Here is a 14,876-nt window from a genome sequence, read left to right on the forward strand (position 1 = left end):
TTTTATGCTTCATTTTCTCCATTCCACCCCTCAAGCAAGTGACTTCACTGGTTCTTCCAAACCAGACTATATCCTTCCGGGGGATTCCTCATGAGACTATTACATCAAATCCAGAAAAAAAATTCAACTAGGAGAGAGGTTGACAAACTATAGCCTGTGGACCCTATCTAACAGGTCACCTGTTTTAATATAGCCTAAGAAGAATGGTTTTTGTATTTTTAAATGACTGAGGAAAAAGAAGCAAAAAAGAAGTATATTTCTGACACATGAAAACTATACACAATTCCAATTTCAGCGTTCATAAATACATTTTCATGGAAACCCAGCAGTTCGTCTAGCATCATCCATGGCTGCCTTTGCACATACTGGCAAAGTTGAGTAGTTGCAAGAGAAACCACACACCCAGAGAAGACTAAGATATTTACTGTCTGGCTTTTTACAGAAAAGGGTGCCAAAGCCTGTGCCAATACCTGTAGAGGCAGTTCCCAAATCCATTCCAGAAATGTGAAATAGACACTCATTAAGTCCACCAGAGTTAAGGATATCAACAGTTGCTCTATACCAAAGACCTTACTACTTATGTCCATTCTTAACTGAGTAATGGGAAAAGTTTTAGGACTTTCATTTCTTCACTACCATTTGCAACTGGAGATGCTGATGGGATATAACTTCCAATTTCCTGACTAACAGCATTGTTATTCTAAATTGATGAACTGTAAATAACAGGCCACTTTACGCCTCTTCCTAACTGATATCAGAGCCACTGAGAACAAAATGATAAATTTTCTTCAGTTTACTTGGCAAGAAGCTATATATATATGTAATTTTGGCCTTCATCTCACTATTCCCTTCATTTATCAGAAATGGTGACAAAAAGGCTCTAATTAGATAATTCTAATCACAAGGAGTTGGGTGTGATGGAAGACTTCAGAATCACTATCTGTTTCTTGCAAAACAAAACAGATAGGCTATTCTCCCTATAGGGGCAGGAGATTTATCAATAGACAAAAGGATGCAAAAAGCCAATAGATAAGGTGTAATTAAAGATCAAGCCTATAAATTTTACACTGACATAAATTTAACAAGATTTGCAGGTGGAAATTCAGGATTTAAAACCAGAGCATCATTATGAAAATAATGCCTCTCAATTCTATATGCAATGACACTGCATAAACACAGATTTATTATTAATACTAATACCCCATGCCTTCAAGCCTTTTCAGACAAATTATTTGAATTATTTAGTGCCAAAGTAATTTCCAAAGTAGTCTATCTTCCTCAACCATTCCTCTGTAATTAGCTACATTTTCCATATATATTGGAGCATCAAAATCTCTTCTAGAAATAATAAGCCACCTATCATATTTTTGGTAGTTGTTGGGAACATAATCCAGAACCATCTATATATTCTTATAGGCGTTCATTTCTCGCCCCTTGGAATGTAAGAAAATTATTTGCAATGTAATATTCAACATAGCTTTTACAATGCTCTCGGTCTTCAGTGCCTGGAAGGCTTAAGTTTAAAAGCAAAAATGAAAAGAACTGCAGAATACCAGAGAGGGCTGAAATATATTCAACTAACAAGATCTGATTTGAAAATAAAAACTGCATTTTTTTTTAGATTAAAGCATAACAGATCATTTTGATATGTGACGCTTTGTAATATTTAGCAGACATTAAGCAGCTCAAGACTAGCCTTCTATTTTCTGCTTTTTGAAATCACAGCCACTGAAAAGACGGAAAAGAAAAGGCTGTGTCTTTGGGGAAATTACAAGTTTGGTACAATCACTCATTAACAAGTAAAGTTCAGAAATAAATGCAAATTGAGGGGGGAAAGCAGGTTGAGAAAACAGGTGGGAGAGAGAAATTAAGGTACTTATAACCTTGAAGAAAATCATGGTAGAGTGTTTCAACTTTTAGTGAACTACAAAAGGTCTGAACAAACAGGTTGGGTGTGAAAGCGATTTAAAGAGTACTTTCCAGGGAGCTCAACGGGATGGTCAATGGCCAGTGTGAGCCTGGCCAGACCCCATCCACTCACCTGAGTAGGCCCAGTACGGGTCACCTGAGGCCTTACGCCGGCGGATCTGCGCTGAGCTGCCGTGTCTGTTCTCGTGCAGGGCCCCGACGTAGCCTTCCGTCAAGGCTAGAAGAGAGGGAGAGCACAATGAGTCAAAGTCTTCACTCCACTGGACAGGGGACTGGTGTCTAACGAACCACCGATGACTTCCCAGCAGCAGAGACCTCAGGGCTAACAGAAGAGATCCTGCAGAAAAACAGCTATAAGATAACCTAACAAGACAACCAGGATTAACATTAATACTAACAGGAGCTTACAACAAGCCTTTGGGCCACCAAGCATGACGCATTAATAACTTTATATATTGTATCTTACATAATCTACAGAACACAACCGAGCAATAGACCCAGTGGTCCCAATAACGAGACCATTCTATTGATAAGCACACTGAACCTTAAAGAAGTTAAGTAACTTTAACTTGCCCAAGGTCATACAACTAAATAGTAGAAGACATAGAACCGGAGGTCTTTTTTCCAACTACATGTATAAGACTATGTCTTATCTGCAAAAGGCCTCTGAGATTTACTTGATCCTCAGAGAGAAAGGGGTCATTCTATTTCTTTTACAGATGGAGGAATTAAGCCTCAGAGACACTAAGTAACTGGCCCCAGGTAACACAGGTAAGCATGCAGCACATCAGGGAACCAAACATAAGCATGCCTACATCAGAGCCGTGGCCGCTGCCATCCAAACGCATCACAGTCTAAGGCCTGGGAGACTTCCCATGGTGAGTACCAGTCCCCCACACCTTTTGAAGCCCAAAGAGTTACCTGTTACGCCTAAAGGTTACACCTAAAGACGTGAAACCCACAAGGCCAATGATGCTCAGAAAAGAAACTCTAATGATGTATTTTTTGAAAACTCATAATGAATCCAATTTTCTCCGCCATTATAGAGACCTTCCATCTGCTTGCTACAGTGTTCAAAGTCCTCCCCTCCCATCAAATCCATGAATGTAAATTTCATTTCTTATGAGCCCACACCCAAATGCACCGACTTGTAAGAAGACAAATACCACAGGTGTCCAGAATCCAAAATGAAATGGAATTACACACAATACATCCCAGCTGTCTACATTAATATTTAAATGCACCCAAACAAAATCAAATGTGCTTTTAAAAAGCAGGGGAAAATGGTTAGGGGAACTGTAGATTCAATTTAAGATTAAGATGGCACCAGGAAAACAGTACATTCACCACTCTAAATTAGTCCAAGTAATAATAATGATGTCACCTGATGGCAAATTAAGAAACGTGTGAAGTATATAGTCCCCAACTTATGATGGACGACCTAGCAATTTTTCAACTTTACAGTGGCACAAAAATGATATGCATTCTGGGCGCCTGAGTGGTTCAAGTGGTTAAGCACCTCGCTTCTGCTCAGGTGATGATCCCAGGCTCTTGGGATCCAGCACTGCAGCAGGCTCCCCACTCAGCAGGGAGTCTGCTTCTCCCTCCCTCCCTTGCTCCTCCCCCCTGCTCATGCATGCTTGTCTAAATAAATAAATAAAATATTTTTTTTAAAAATGATACACATTCAGAGGAAACTGAACTTTGAATTTGGATTTGGATCTTTTCCCTAAGCTGACAACATGTAGAGTAAGATCCTCTCTTCTGATGCTGGGCAGCAGAGGCCCCACAGCTCCCAGTCAGCGCCAACCCCTCCCCCACCCCCCACGCCCGATCATGAGGGCCAACCACCAACACAACTTAGAACTATCAGCACCCAAACGCCATTGTGTTTTTCACATTCCATACAAACTCCATGAATTACATGAGATACTCAATACTGTATTATAAACTAGGCTTTGTGTTAGAGGACTTTCCTAACCGTAAGCTTATATAAACATTTTGAGCATGTTAAGGCAGGTTAGGCCAATCTAAGACATTCAGGAGGTTGGGTGCATTAAATACATTTTCACCATAAGATATTTTCAACTTATAATAATGAGTTTCTCAGGGGGCGCCTGGGTGGCTCAGTGGGTTAAAGCTGCTGCCTTCGGCTCAGGTCATGATCCCAGGGGCCTGGGATCGAGCCCCACGTCGGGCTCTCTGCTCCGCGGGAAGCCTGCTTCCTTCCCTCTCTATCTCTGCCTGCCTCTCTGCCTACTTGTGATTCCTCTCTCTCCGTCAAATAAATAAAATCTTTAAAAAAAAAAATAATAATGAGTTTCTCAGGACATAACCCCATCATTAGTGGCAGAAGATCTGTGTTTTATACTTGCATGTCAACTCCGAAGACTGGATTTAAAAGGAAAAAAATGCTTGAACTAAGAACAAAGATATTCCATAGACATGGGCCCCTTAGAGGGAAACAGGAATCTTGTAAAATTCAAATATCTTTATATTTGCCCATAGATGGGTTAGGTACCCACCATCCAGACCATCGTATGATCTTCAGATGAGCAGGCAGAGCTCCAAGAAACTGACCATTCTAAGCTTCTAGGGATCAAAAATAAAACTTCCCATCTCCTATACGCCTAATCTATTTTTTCCTCCACCAAAGCATGCTGCATAAATAACTGTTCAGCTTATTTATTGTCTGGGCGTGCATTAAACTTTTTTATGTATCTGTTTAATACACTTCTTAGAGCTAGTTCACTCTAAATAATTATCCCCAAATAATCCATCCTCTATTAAAGTCATGAGTAAAGCACTGCCTTGAACAAGGAAATGCAACTTCCATTGCGGAATGTGGCTGAGCCTCAGTTTCCTTGCCTCTTAAATGGAGCTACAAGTAGCAGCAACTTCACAGCATTGTTACAAAAACAAGACATTGTGAGCCAAGCAACTAACTCAACAGTGGGCATGGACTGTATTTTTATGTTATTAGGTATTAAAAATTTTATGTAACATAGAAGAAAATTGTTGCAGAGACTCTGTTTTAGTAATCATCATACCCTGCAACCCACCTACCTACAAGTCATGCAGTGCATGGCCATGTCAGGTCAGCCCATCCCTGCCAGCTCTAGCAGTAGGCCTTGTTTGGCTTAAGCCAACCAATCCTTGTAAACCATACCCCTGGGGCCAGTGACCTTATTGGCAATGGGGATGTCAGCCAATCAGAGAGATTCTTCTTTCTTTCTGCTAGTGTTAAGACAGGATTCTGAAGCCTCAGGAGCCTGGCTGGGGGGCAAGTAGAAGATCGGCAGAGGAGTTCAAAAATGTAACCACACCATGGGAAGCAAAATCTATAGATCAATTCTGTTGGCAAAATTTAATCCCATGACAGACGTAATCTGAAAGTGATCCTGTGGGACGCTTTATATTTACATGAACCAATGATGGCCAAAACTCTCTTTTTGTCCCTTGTATGCAAAAGATCCCCCAAATGACACTAAAGGTGACCCTGGTGACCTTCAAATGAGTCTATGCTACACCTGATTGTCAATTTCTTCATAAAAGGCCATCATCAGACTAGAGCTCTGACTCAAACCTGGAAGCTTTAAAAATAAAACAAAACAAAAGCAAAATGAACAAACAAAAACAAAAACAGAAACAAAATCTATGCCCTGGACCTTAGCATCAGAGATTCAGACTGGATGACCTGGGATAGGACCACGATATAGGATACAGGACTTTTAAAAAAGGTTGTCTGGGTAATTCTATTTTGAAGCCAAAGATTTAAAAAAACCACAAACTTGGGGCACCTGGGTGGCTCAGTGGGTTAAAACCTCGGTCTTCAGCTCAGGTCATGGTTCCAGGGTCCCGGGATCGAGTCCCACATCGGGTTCCCTGCTCAGCGGGGAGCCTGCTTCCCTTCCTCCCTCTCTGCCTACTTGTGATCCTGTCTGTCAAATAAATAAATAAATAAAATCTTTAAAAAAACAAAAAACAGGGGCGCCTGGGTGGCTCAGTGGGTTAAAGCCTCTGCCTTCGGCTCAGGTCATGATCTCAGGGTTCTGGGATCGAGCCCCGCATCGGGCTCTCTGCTCAGCGGGGAGCCTGCTTCCTCCTCTCTCTCTTTGCCTGCCTCTGCCTACTTGTGATCTCTGTCTGTTGAATAAATAAATAAAATCTTTAAAAAACAAAACAAAACAAAACAAAACAAAAAACACAAACTTCCTTGCTGAGCTCAACCCACAGTCCCCTTCAACTTTGACATTCTCAATTCACCCTCACAGACTGGAACCTGACAGGCTAAGTGAACCTTGGGAAAAGTCTGGCCAGGCAGAGATGAACTGGCTGCTGCAGACATCACACCAATATGGTGTCAACCTCAGACTGTCCGCTAAATCTGAGCTGAACCAGAAAGCGCAAAAACCAAAGTAAAGGAGGAATGGAGTTATCCTCAAGGATATTCATTTATACCTTTTACAAAAGATTTTATCCAGAGTCAAGATCTCCACAATGAGTCCCCCTTTCTTTCCTGAAAGGGTGGTGCTTTTCATTTTCCGGAACCTTTGAGAACACCAGGCTAGGGAACAAAAGAGGACAAAGGCTGCCAGCACCATATCTCACTGGAGTGGCTTTCCTGTGGGCAGCTGTATTACCCATCCCACTGGAAAAGCAAAGCAAAAGAGTCCAGGGCTACATTAGGGAACTGTGAAAACCTCCAAGTCCTTCGATTACAACTGCATCAGTCTTTAACTAGACTTGACAGAGGCCATGGTTTTGGGGTCTCACACTTGCCAGCTTCCCAAGCTCCCTAAATACTCAGTACAAAAAGCAAACCTACAAAGATATATCCAATTCAAGAAACAAGGGAGGTAAACATCAGAGCTCCTCTGACAGGGCAACGTAATGGGATCCACACCCCAAAGAGCAGTTACCTTCCCAGCCATCCCATATGCAGCATACTGGGACACAAAGGGTCTCAAGGGAGTGGCAGAACTGCCTAAAGGAAGCTCATTTAGGACAAGAGAAAAAGTGCGGTTTGGGTGGACACAGAACAATGGACAAGAGGTAACAGAGAGAGCAGGGCCATCCCAAGGAAGGTGGGCTATCCCTTTCTTCATCACACCCCCTCCCAAGTACTGAGGTACGATGTGGGTTGCACACAGCAGGTGAGGAATGGACAAAAAACTCTGCTTCTGAAGGACATGCTGCACAGCGATGAAAGGCTCTAAGCTCCTTGGAGATAACCAGCATCTCAACCTCCCAGCCATGATGGAGTCTGGAATATGGGGGGTATTCAATAATCAGTGAATGAATGGATGAATGAGTGAATGAATACACGTACACATGAACAACATAAAGGCTGATGGTATCTGTGTTGGTCTAAGAGTGTGCGCCCGTATGCATGTGTGTATATATAAACCACAAGCAAAACCACAACCTTCTCCCCACTGTCTCACTTTCTAGTCACGGCCCACACATCATAATGGCAAACATCTGAAACATGAAGCTAGAAGGAATGATCCCCAAGCACCTCATATACCACTGTTTAGGGAGGCAACTTAGAAATAAACAGGGAAGCAAAGGACTTTATCACCGTGGCACCAGATTTCTTTGAGACACAAAACTGTTCGTTAAAGATAACTATATCTGGTTTTCCCTTTTACACCATCCAGAGCAATAATGTGTGATTTCTTTTTCCCTACGAACATAATCATGTACAAATGAAACCTGCATCATTTGAAACAAAACAAAATTTTTAGTCCCCTCATCAAATGTATTTTAAGCATATAATAAGGTTTTTTTTAAGAACAACTTTCAGAAATTATTTGAACTGCAGTCAAAAAAATGTATATTGAGTATATTAAGCAACATAATATTTTATTGGCAAGGAGCACAGATTTGCAAAATGAAACAATCTGTGGTTCCCACGTAAAGATACAAACTCAGCACACCAAATTCAATCAATTTTAATACTCTCTGTACTCTTCTAAACTCTAACAGCCAACCAACAGCAGCATGGCAATGATATGGTAAGGCTATGAATCATACTATTGATTTTCAATATCTTCTGTGCAGAAAATTAAATTATGCAAATGCATGCCTTTACGGATCCTTACCTTAATGTGAAATTGCATACTTGCTTATGTCAGCAACTTAATTACACAATTAAAAATGGAGCATGCTTATGAAAATATGTATTTTCATTCTTCAGAATAGACAGTAAGTATAAATCTGCCTATGGTTATCGTGTGACTAACAAGAGGGAGGAGTTGGTGTTATGCAAACATATATTCTATCAGGTTCTACAGCACCAAGACTAGAATGGTTAATGGAGCTGAAGTCATCTGTCAGCAGAAAGCTCAGGAGGGCTTTTAGTGTTGTGATAATGCTTTAAGGATCTGGGTTCATAGTGACAGAACAAGTGTAGAAGACACAAAGGACGTCCAAGAGTGCACAAGGCTGTAGATTCCCCCACAAAAAGAGGTAGTCTCCAGTCAGTGTGGCTTTAACCAATACGCCAACACACATACACACACACACACACACACACACACACACACACACACACTGAGCCCTGACACACCTGGGCATGAGGAAAATCAAACCAGGGCAGCCTGTTCTGAAGGGTATAATAATAAAATGAGTTTAGAAAGTTAACACCCAGCTACTCCCATCATCCAGGAGAATTGGAGCCTCTCAATTTTGACAGGATGAAAGTGAAGATTTCAAAACCAATAGCATTAACTAGCCAATGATGCTTAGGCCTCGCTCAGCAGGAGGAAGCTTAAGTCACATTGGTTGCTATGCAGAGAGTGAAATGAGTGACAGGTATTTTCATCAGGGAGATTTCATAAACTCTACCACCTCTCAGAACTTCTCTGGAGCCTACCTCATTTCCAGCCTGAAGCAAAAAAGATAAAAATGTTTCCAGACCCAAAGGCCTAATCCATTGCTATAAAAATATCCTAAGAGTTACCTACCTCAAAATATCAACGAAACTGTTTCCTATGTGCATGATTTAATTTCCCAGAGCCACCGGACATAGTTTATAACAATAAATGTTTGTATTCTGGGAATATAAAAGCAGATGTGTATCCCATCTGCCTTAACTGTATCTTTAGGAGATTCTGTGTAATCTTGACTCTCTCAGTGTTTCACAGAAATTTTGACTTGGGGCAAATAAAGACAGACAAGCTGTCTGAACTCTACTGTGTTAATCTGCAGGCTCAACATTTTTCCTACAGAGAGACCAGCCCCTCTAAACACTACATTATATAATATTCTCGAAAGAGCATCTTTTCGTAGGCTCCTCTGTCCGAGAGGAGGGTCAATAAATCTACATGGGATAACACTAAACAAAGTTATGTAACAATGGAAAATAGTCTTCTTCCAAAATTGCAAATGTGTGAAATAAAACTACAGAATACAACTAATGGCTTATTTTTTTTTTTTTTTTGACAAAGCTGGTACATTCGCATATGCATCTGTATATCTGGAAATGAGTGGAAGTCTAAGATGCCCACCAAGAAAGAAAGACCACACGGTCACTACGCATTTTAACACACCCACAGCATTCCCTCACATTACTGTTTTTACCTTACCACATGGAACCAACCATGTCTATTTCATACCAGCTATGTAAGGATCCCCTATAGGGGGAAAGTAGCTGTATGGCAGAGGTGACACCAGAGTAAGTTTATGATGAGAACAGCCCAGAGTTCCATCTGTAACATGATCTCATACATCCTGTACCCAAAGCAAAATAGTAGAGTAACACTTGAGGGTATTTCCACTCAACTGTATGTCAGTTCTAGGTCATTCGAAAGGACTTAGAAGCCTAGAAGAACTGGTCAGCTTCCATCCAAAGCTGAAAACATCAGAACAAAGACATTCCGGTTTCCTAGTGCCAGAATGCAAATTAAGATGATGGATGAACTGGCTCTCATATGAAGAGTCCTAGTTCTCTGCCAGAGTTACTGCCAAAAATAAGCCCACTAAAAATAAGTAGAGGCACTCACATTCAGAATGCATATTTCCAGAATGGCAGGCAAGCAGTTAAGCGGGCTGTTTATATCTATTATAACTGCTCATACAACAAACAAATTAAAGATCCCTCAAGGATGGCAAAATCTCTAACAAGCATAATTTTCTCTGAATTTTAAAGAGCACTTAAGAACATTAAATCCCACACAATAGTCTAAAATGAATAAATCTTTATCTTTTTTGTGCCTACAATGGGCAAAAGTATCAAATCATAGTTAAGGTAATTAAATATTCTGATCAGCCTCTCATCTCCTTTGTGCCTGTATTCCAATTAATCGTAGTAAAATGTACTTAGTGAGTGTCCTAAAAAGTAGAATCAAGAAGTACATTCCTTTGTAACTACTGCATTACAAACGGTCCCTCCAGTTGTTTGTGATAGTGAGCTAACCTCAAACACAATAGAGCGTATTACAATAGATTACCTATTTCATCATATTCAAATGTACCTATTGTCCCAGCTACCAAAAAAAAAAAAAATTATATATATATATATATGTGTGTGTGTGTATGGGTTTTTTGGGGTTTTTTTTTTTTTTTTGCATCATCTAAAGTGATAAAGAGACCTAGTACGGAGCCATTGAAAGATCCCCCGGGGCTCCAAGCACCCCGGAATGGACCCCTTCTCAGGAGGAGACCCCCGGACCCAAAAACCAAGCCGAGTCCACTGATCAGATGCAAACAGCACGAGGTTTATTGAGTTGACACAGGTACCTGCGGGCGATCAAGTCTTAGGAAGACTCGCGCGCCAGCCCTTTGTTCAGGGCCTTTTTATGGGGTTTGGGGAAGCAAAAGCATACGTACAGAAGCAGAAACATAGTTACAAGGTTCTTATTGGCTGGTTTAAATGTAAGGCATACTCGGTGTTTGTAGATTGGCTTTGAAGGACCCCGGCACGCGAAGAGAAAGGTGGGGAGGGGGAGTGAGGAGGGGGAGTTGGACCTTATTACTCAGCAGAGAAGCATCCTGCCTACGTGACTAGGCCCACGTACCTAGGCGACCCCCTTGCCAATGTGACTATGCGCATAAAGTATCCTGTTGAAACAGGAGACCAGTATCACCCCCTAAAAGCCAAGTGGTTACAGAAAGGCAAGGGAGTGGTTAAACAATTAACTGGGGGAGGGGTCTAACAGGGGAAGGGCGAGCGATTACAGAAAAGCCAAGAAGCAGTTAGTTAATCAATGGCTGGGGGGGGGGTGTCTATATGCGGAGTCTTTCATTCCCCCCTTTTTCTTTATCATGGATAGAATCTTATATCCATTCGCTCTGGTCCTGTACCAGGTCAGTTTGGGATCCGGTCTGTCGAATTAGCTGATATTGCTGTGTTACCAGTGGTTTTGCAGCCCCAATAGCGACAATAAAAGTGGGATGTCCCACTACAGTAGGTCCACTCTCTGGGTCTGTGAAACACGGGGCATAAGTGTTCTTAACATACTTTGTTGACTTCAGTCCCCATAGCTTCCCCAAGGATTTAACCCGAGTCACCCCGGGGGGGATGGTTGTGAAGGCGGTCAAAGTAATTTTCTACGTCCTAATTGGCTGGAGTTCCCATTGCTAGCTTGCAGATGTTAGGGTGTACTAGCTGCAGGGCTTGCAGATGGGCTTGAGGAACTGAGTTATGTGTCTTTGGAAATTGGGCTATTGATAAGGTAACTTCTTTGTTGTAAATCTCAAGGACATTTGCAAACAAAGGGAGACTCCTGCCTTACAAGACTGTGATCTCTGCAATATAAACATTTGTTCTTTTTTTTTTTTTTTTCAGGGCAGTCAGGGGTGCCTGTGAAATGTCATACATATTATCAAGGGGAGGGGTGGAGAGGGGGTGCAAGGCGCCAGCCCTTGCTCCCTCTTCAGCCAGCCTCCTGAACAATTTTGACCCTTAAATCTTTAAGGTGGTTGAAGGTGGAAGGTCTTATCTTCTGTAACTTCTTCCTGCTGAATAGGGGCGTAGAGCTGTCCCTACCTACTCAGGTCAACATTGATCAGTGGAGGAATGTATAGGGGAGTTACGAAAGGCGGAGGCAGCTGAATCCAGTGCTGACAGTGAAAAAGTATCTTTGCGCATGGTAAGGATCATCTGTCATGGTGAAGTCATTGCAGCGATGGAGTCTCGGCACCAAGTAGAGAAACAGCGAACAAAGCAACATATTAAGGCTAATAAGGCAATAAGAATGAGAAGCCCAAAAAGGAGATTTGGCTACAGTCCTCCTCCAAACCAGTAAGCTAACCAATTGCTGAGAGAGAGAGAAGGATCTTGTAGAGCTTTAATCTGGGCATTCATATCCTTTATTAATCCTGTGACACTTTTGTGATAGTCTGGGATGTACATACAACATTCTGTCTTGATAATTACATATATGCCACATGACATCCTCTAGTCACAAAGATGGAACAAAAATGGATGCTAAGTGATTATACCATTTAAAAAATAGATCGCATCCATCTTTGTTTTAAGTTGGGGAGATTAGCTGGAGTTGTAATGGTTTTAGTAATGCGCCCATGAATCCAGGCAAATCCTAAGGTACAGTGACCTATCCACCCTGGAGGAAGCCAGGGCCACAGGTTTGTTTCACATATCCACTGGGTTCCATTTGGAGCTGGCCATCTAATGCCAGGTCGCCTTGCCCAGTCAGTAGCAAACCAGTCAGTAGCCTGGAGTACTGTTACTTGGGAACACATTTCTAGTGATAGCCATCCTAGATATCGTGCGTTCTTTGCCCAAGTATCACTCGTATGATTTCTTTGTTCCCAGCATAAAACTGCCTTCTGACTGAGCCGTCCAATCGTGGGTGTAAGCCACAGATATGCATCCCAGATTTGATATACACCATCCTTAGTAAGTTAAGGAGGGTTTTGTAACTTAGGCCCATATTTGATTGGGGAGTTATGGCTTGACAGCAATCCCCTTTTTTTCCAAATTGCTCCATGGGCATGTAGTACCAGGAAGGCATATTTGGAGTCAGTGTTAATGTTTATTCTTAGGCTTTGGCAATTGCAAAGTGCTAGTGAACACTACAGTATACCTAGCTTTTCTTATTCTTTTTATGAAAACTACTGTTATCAGAAAACCAAGTGTCATTCCTATTTTTAACAGGGGCATCTTAAATCTGGCCAAATAGAGTAAGCAAGATCAATAACCTCTGAACAGTTTTGCTCTATAGAGAAAGAAGAACAGTGGTCAGGTTCAGGCATACAGGTAACTAGGTTTAAACTTTGACAAGTTTTAAGTATTATTTCTGGCATATCTGTAAGTATAGCCCAGTATTTAATAAGTCGGCCTCCATCATCTATTAGTGGCCTTTGGCTTCTAAGACAAATCTGGGCCTGATGTAAAGTCATCACTGTCAGGGACTGTCCCATCGTGAGCTTTGAGGCTCTTTTATGAGGGCTGTTCTAGGTTTCACTAAAGCATCTATTTGCAATTGCACCTCAACAGAGGTGGCCTCTAGGATAAATATGACTAAGGGATGAAACCAATAAGAAGACCTTTGAGTGGTCCAGCCTTAACAATATCCTGATTACGGAGGATCACTGGCAAGTGAGAAAACTTGTCAAGAGATAAGGGGAGGCCCCCATGCATCATCCGATCTAATTATAAAGAAAGTGGAGTCATCCATTATCTCTGTAAGTCCATAGTTAATCCTATGGAGTGCAATAGGCTGGCCTTTAGGCAATTTTATTATCCCAGCCACAAACAAGGTGTTAGTTAAGTTATATAATTATAGGGGAATGGATCCCATTTTCCAGTTGTTTAATCATGTGCCGTGGGGTCTTGTTAATATACCCACAAGATAATAAGATCGATTAAAGAAGCTATTGTGTAACTTCTCTGAAGTTTACCTCAAATTGTTTACTTAGGTAAACAAACATTTAAAGACAATCGAATCTAGAATTTAATATCCATAAAGGTGTGTTATTAAAATATAATTTTTCTCTCTAAGATAACCCTCATTTACAGAGATAGCCAAATCAGGACTAAGTCACTTGTGAAACAAGTCCAGTTTTAACAAACTTGGCCCATTATTTACATAAGCTCAGCAAGAACAGTTGAGTGTGATCATATAGATCTTTTAGAATCTGCTTTGCTGGAACTTCTTATAAGGAATCTCTAGGTTGAACTTCTAGTAGCCTCTCCAGGCCAGGAGCCAAGCCACGTACTTGCCATCAGGCATGCCTGCAATACCTGTCGATTTGGGCATATGCCTCTTCATGAGATTCTGCACCTACCAAGGAGTGACATTCTTTACTCACCTGGTGAGGCTGCTGGGAACTCTGTAAACAAGGTATCAGGCCAATAGTCCCAAGGGGCTTTATGGCTCCAGGTTTCATAAAGTCAACCTTAGTTCCTTAAAGCTGTCTGGTCATATCTGAGTCTATGCATGTCTTTTTCAATTATGACATTCCAGTCAAAGCCTTGGTAAAATAACCAGTTTCCAATGCTGTCCTGTTACAAAGAGAACAGATTCTTATTGAACTTATGCAAATGACTGATTGCCATGGAAGAAAGAATACTTATTGAGACCTTTTGGTTTCAGAGGGTTTAGATAGAGAGAAAAGTTGAATGCCTTGAGCACTTTTACATCTCTGTGAGTTACAGATAACTTAAGAAAAAGTATCCCTAGTCTGGAAGAGCAAACATTAGAGAGAACCAGCAATGTCTAAAATAAGAGACACAACATTATAATCTTTTAGTTCATTTAGTTCCATGTTACTAATTCTGGTGAATGCACCTTTAGTTAGTTTTGGAAATTCTTACCCATTTCAGTTTTAGGATTTTCAAGTATATCAAATATCTGTATTTGTCCTGGAAGTCCTTTATATGAATCTCCTTTAAGATAAGACTCATTTTATAAGAGAATTAAAACAATTACAAATGACAAAACTCGGAATGGATATGGTTAGAGCTGATGAGACAA

The 14,876-nt window shown here is 41.2% G+C and overlaps 1 protein-coding gene across 3 annotated transcripts in view; it reads right to left on the reverse strand.

The window, feature by feature from the left end:
• The window catches only part of PTPRG (protein tyrosine phosphatase receptor type G), a 709,729-nt gene that overhangs the window by 515,860 nt on the left and 178,993 nt on the right, over window positions 1–14,876 (reverse strand). For all 3 annotated transcript variants that reach the window (XM_044253275.1, XM_044253276.1, XM_044253274.1), the window contains exon 2: window positions 2,042–2,146. In XM_044253275.1, coding sequence (XP_044109210.1) covers window positions 2,042–2,146 — 105 coding nt within the window. The remainder of the gene's footprint in view (window positions 1–2,041; window positions 2,147–14,876) is intronic.

This window comes from Neovison vison, chromosome 6 (genome assembly GCF_020171115.1).
Source record: "Neovison vison isolate M4711 chromosome 6, ASM_NN_V1, whole genome shotgun sequence".
Lineage (NCBI taxonomy): Eukaryota > Metazoa > Chordata > Mammalia > Carnivora > Mustelidae > Neogale > Neogale vison.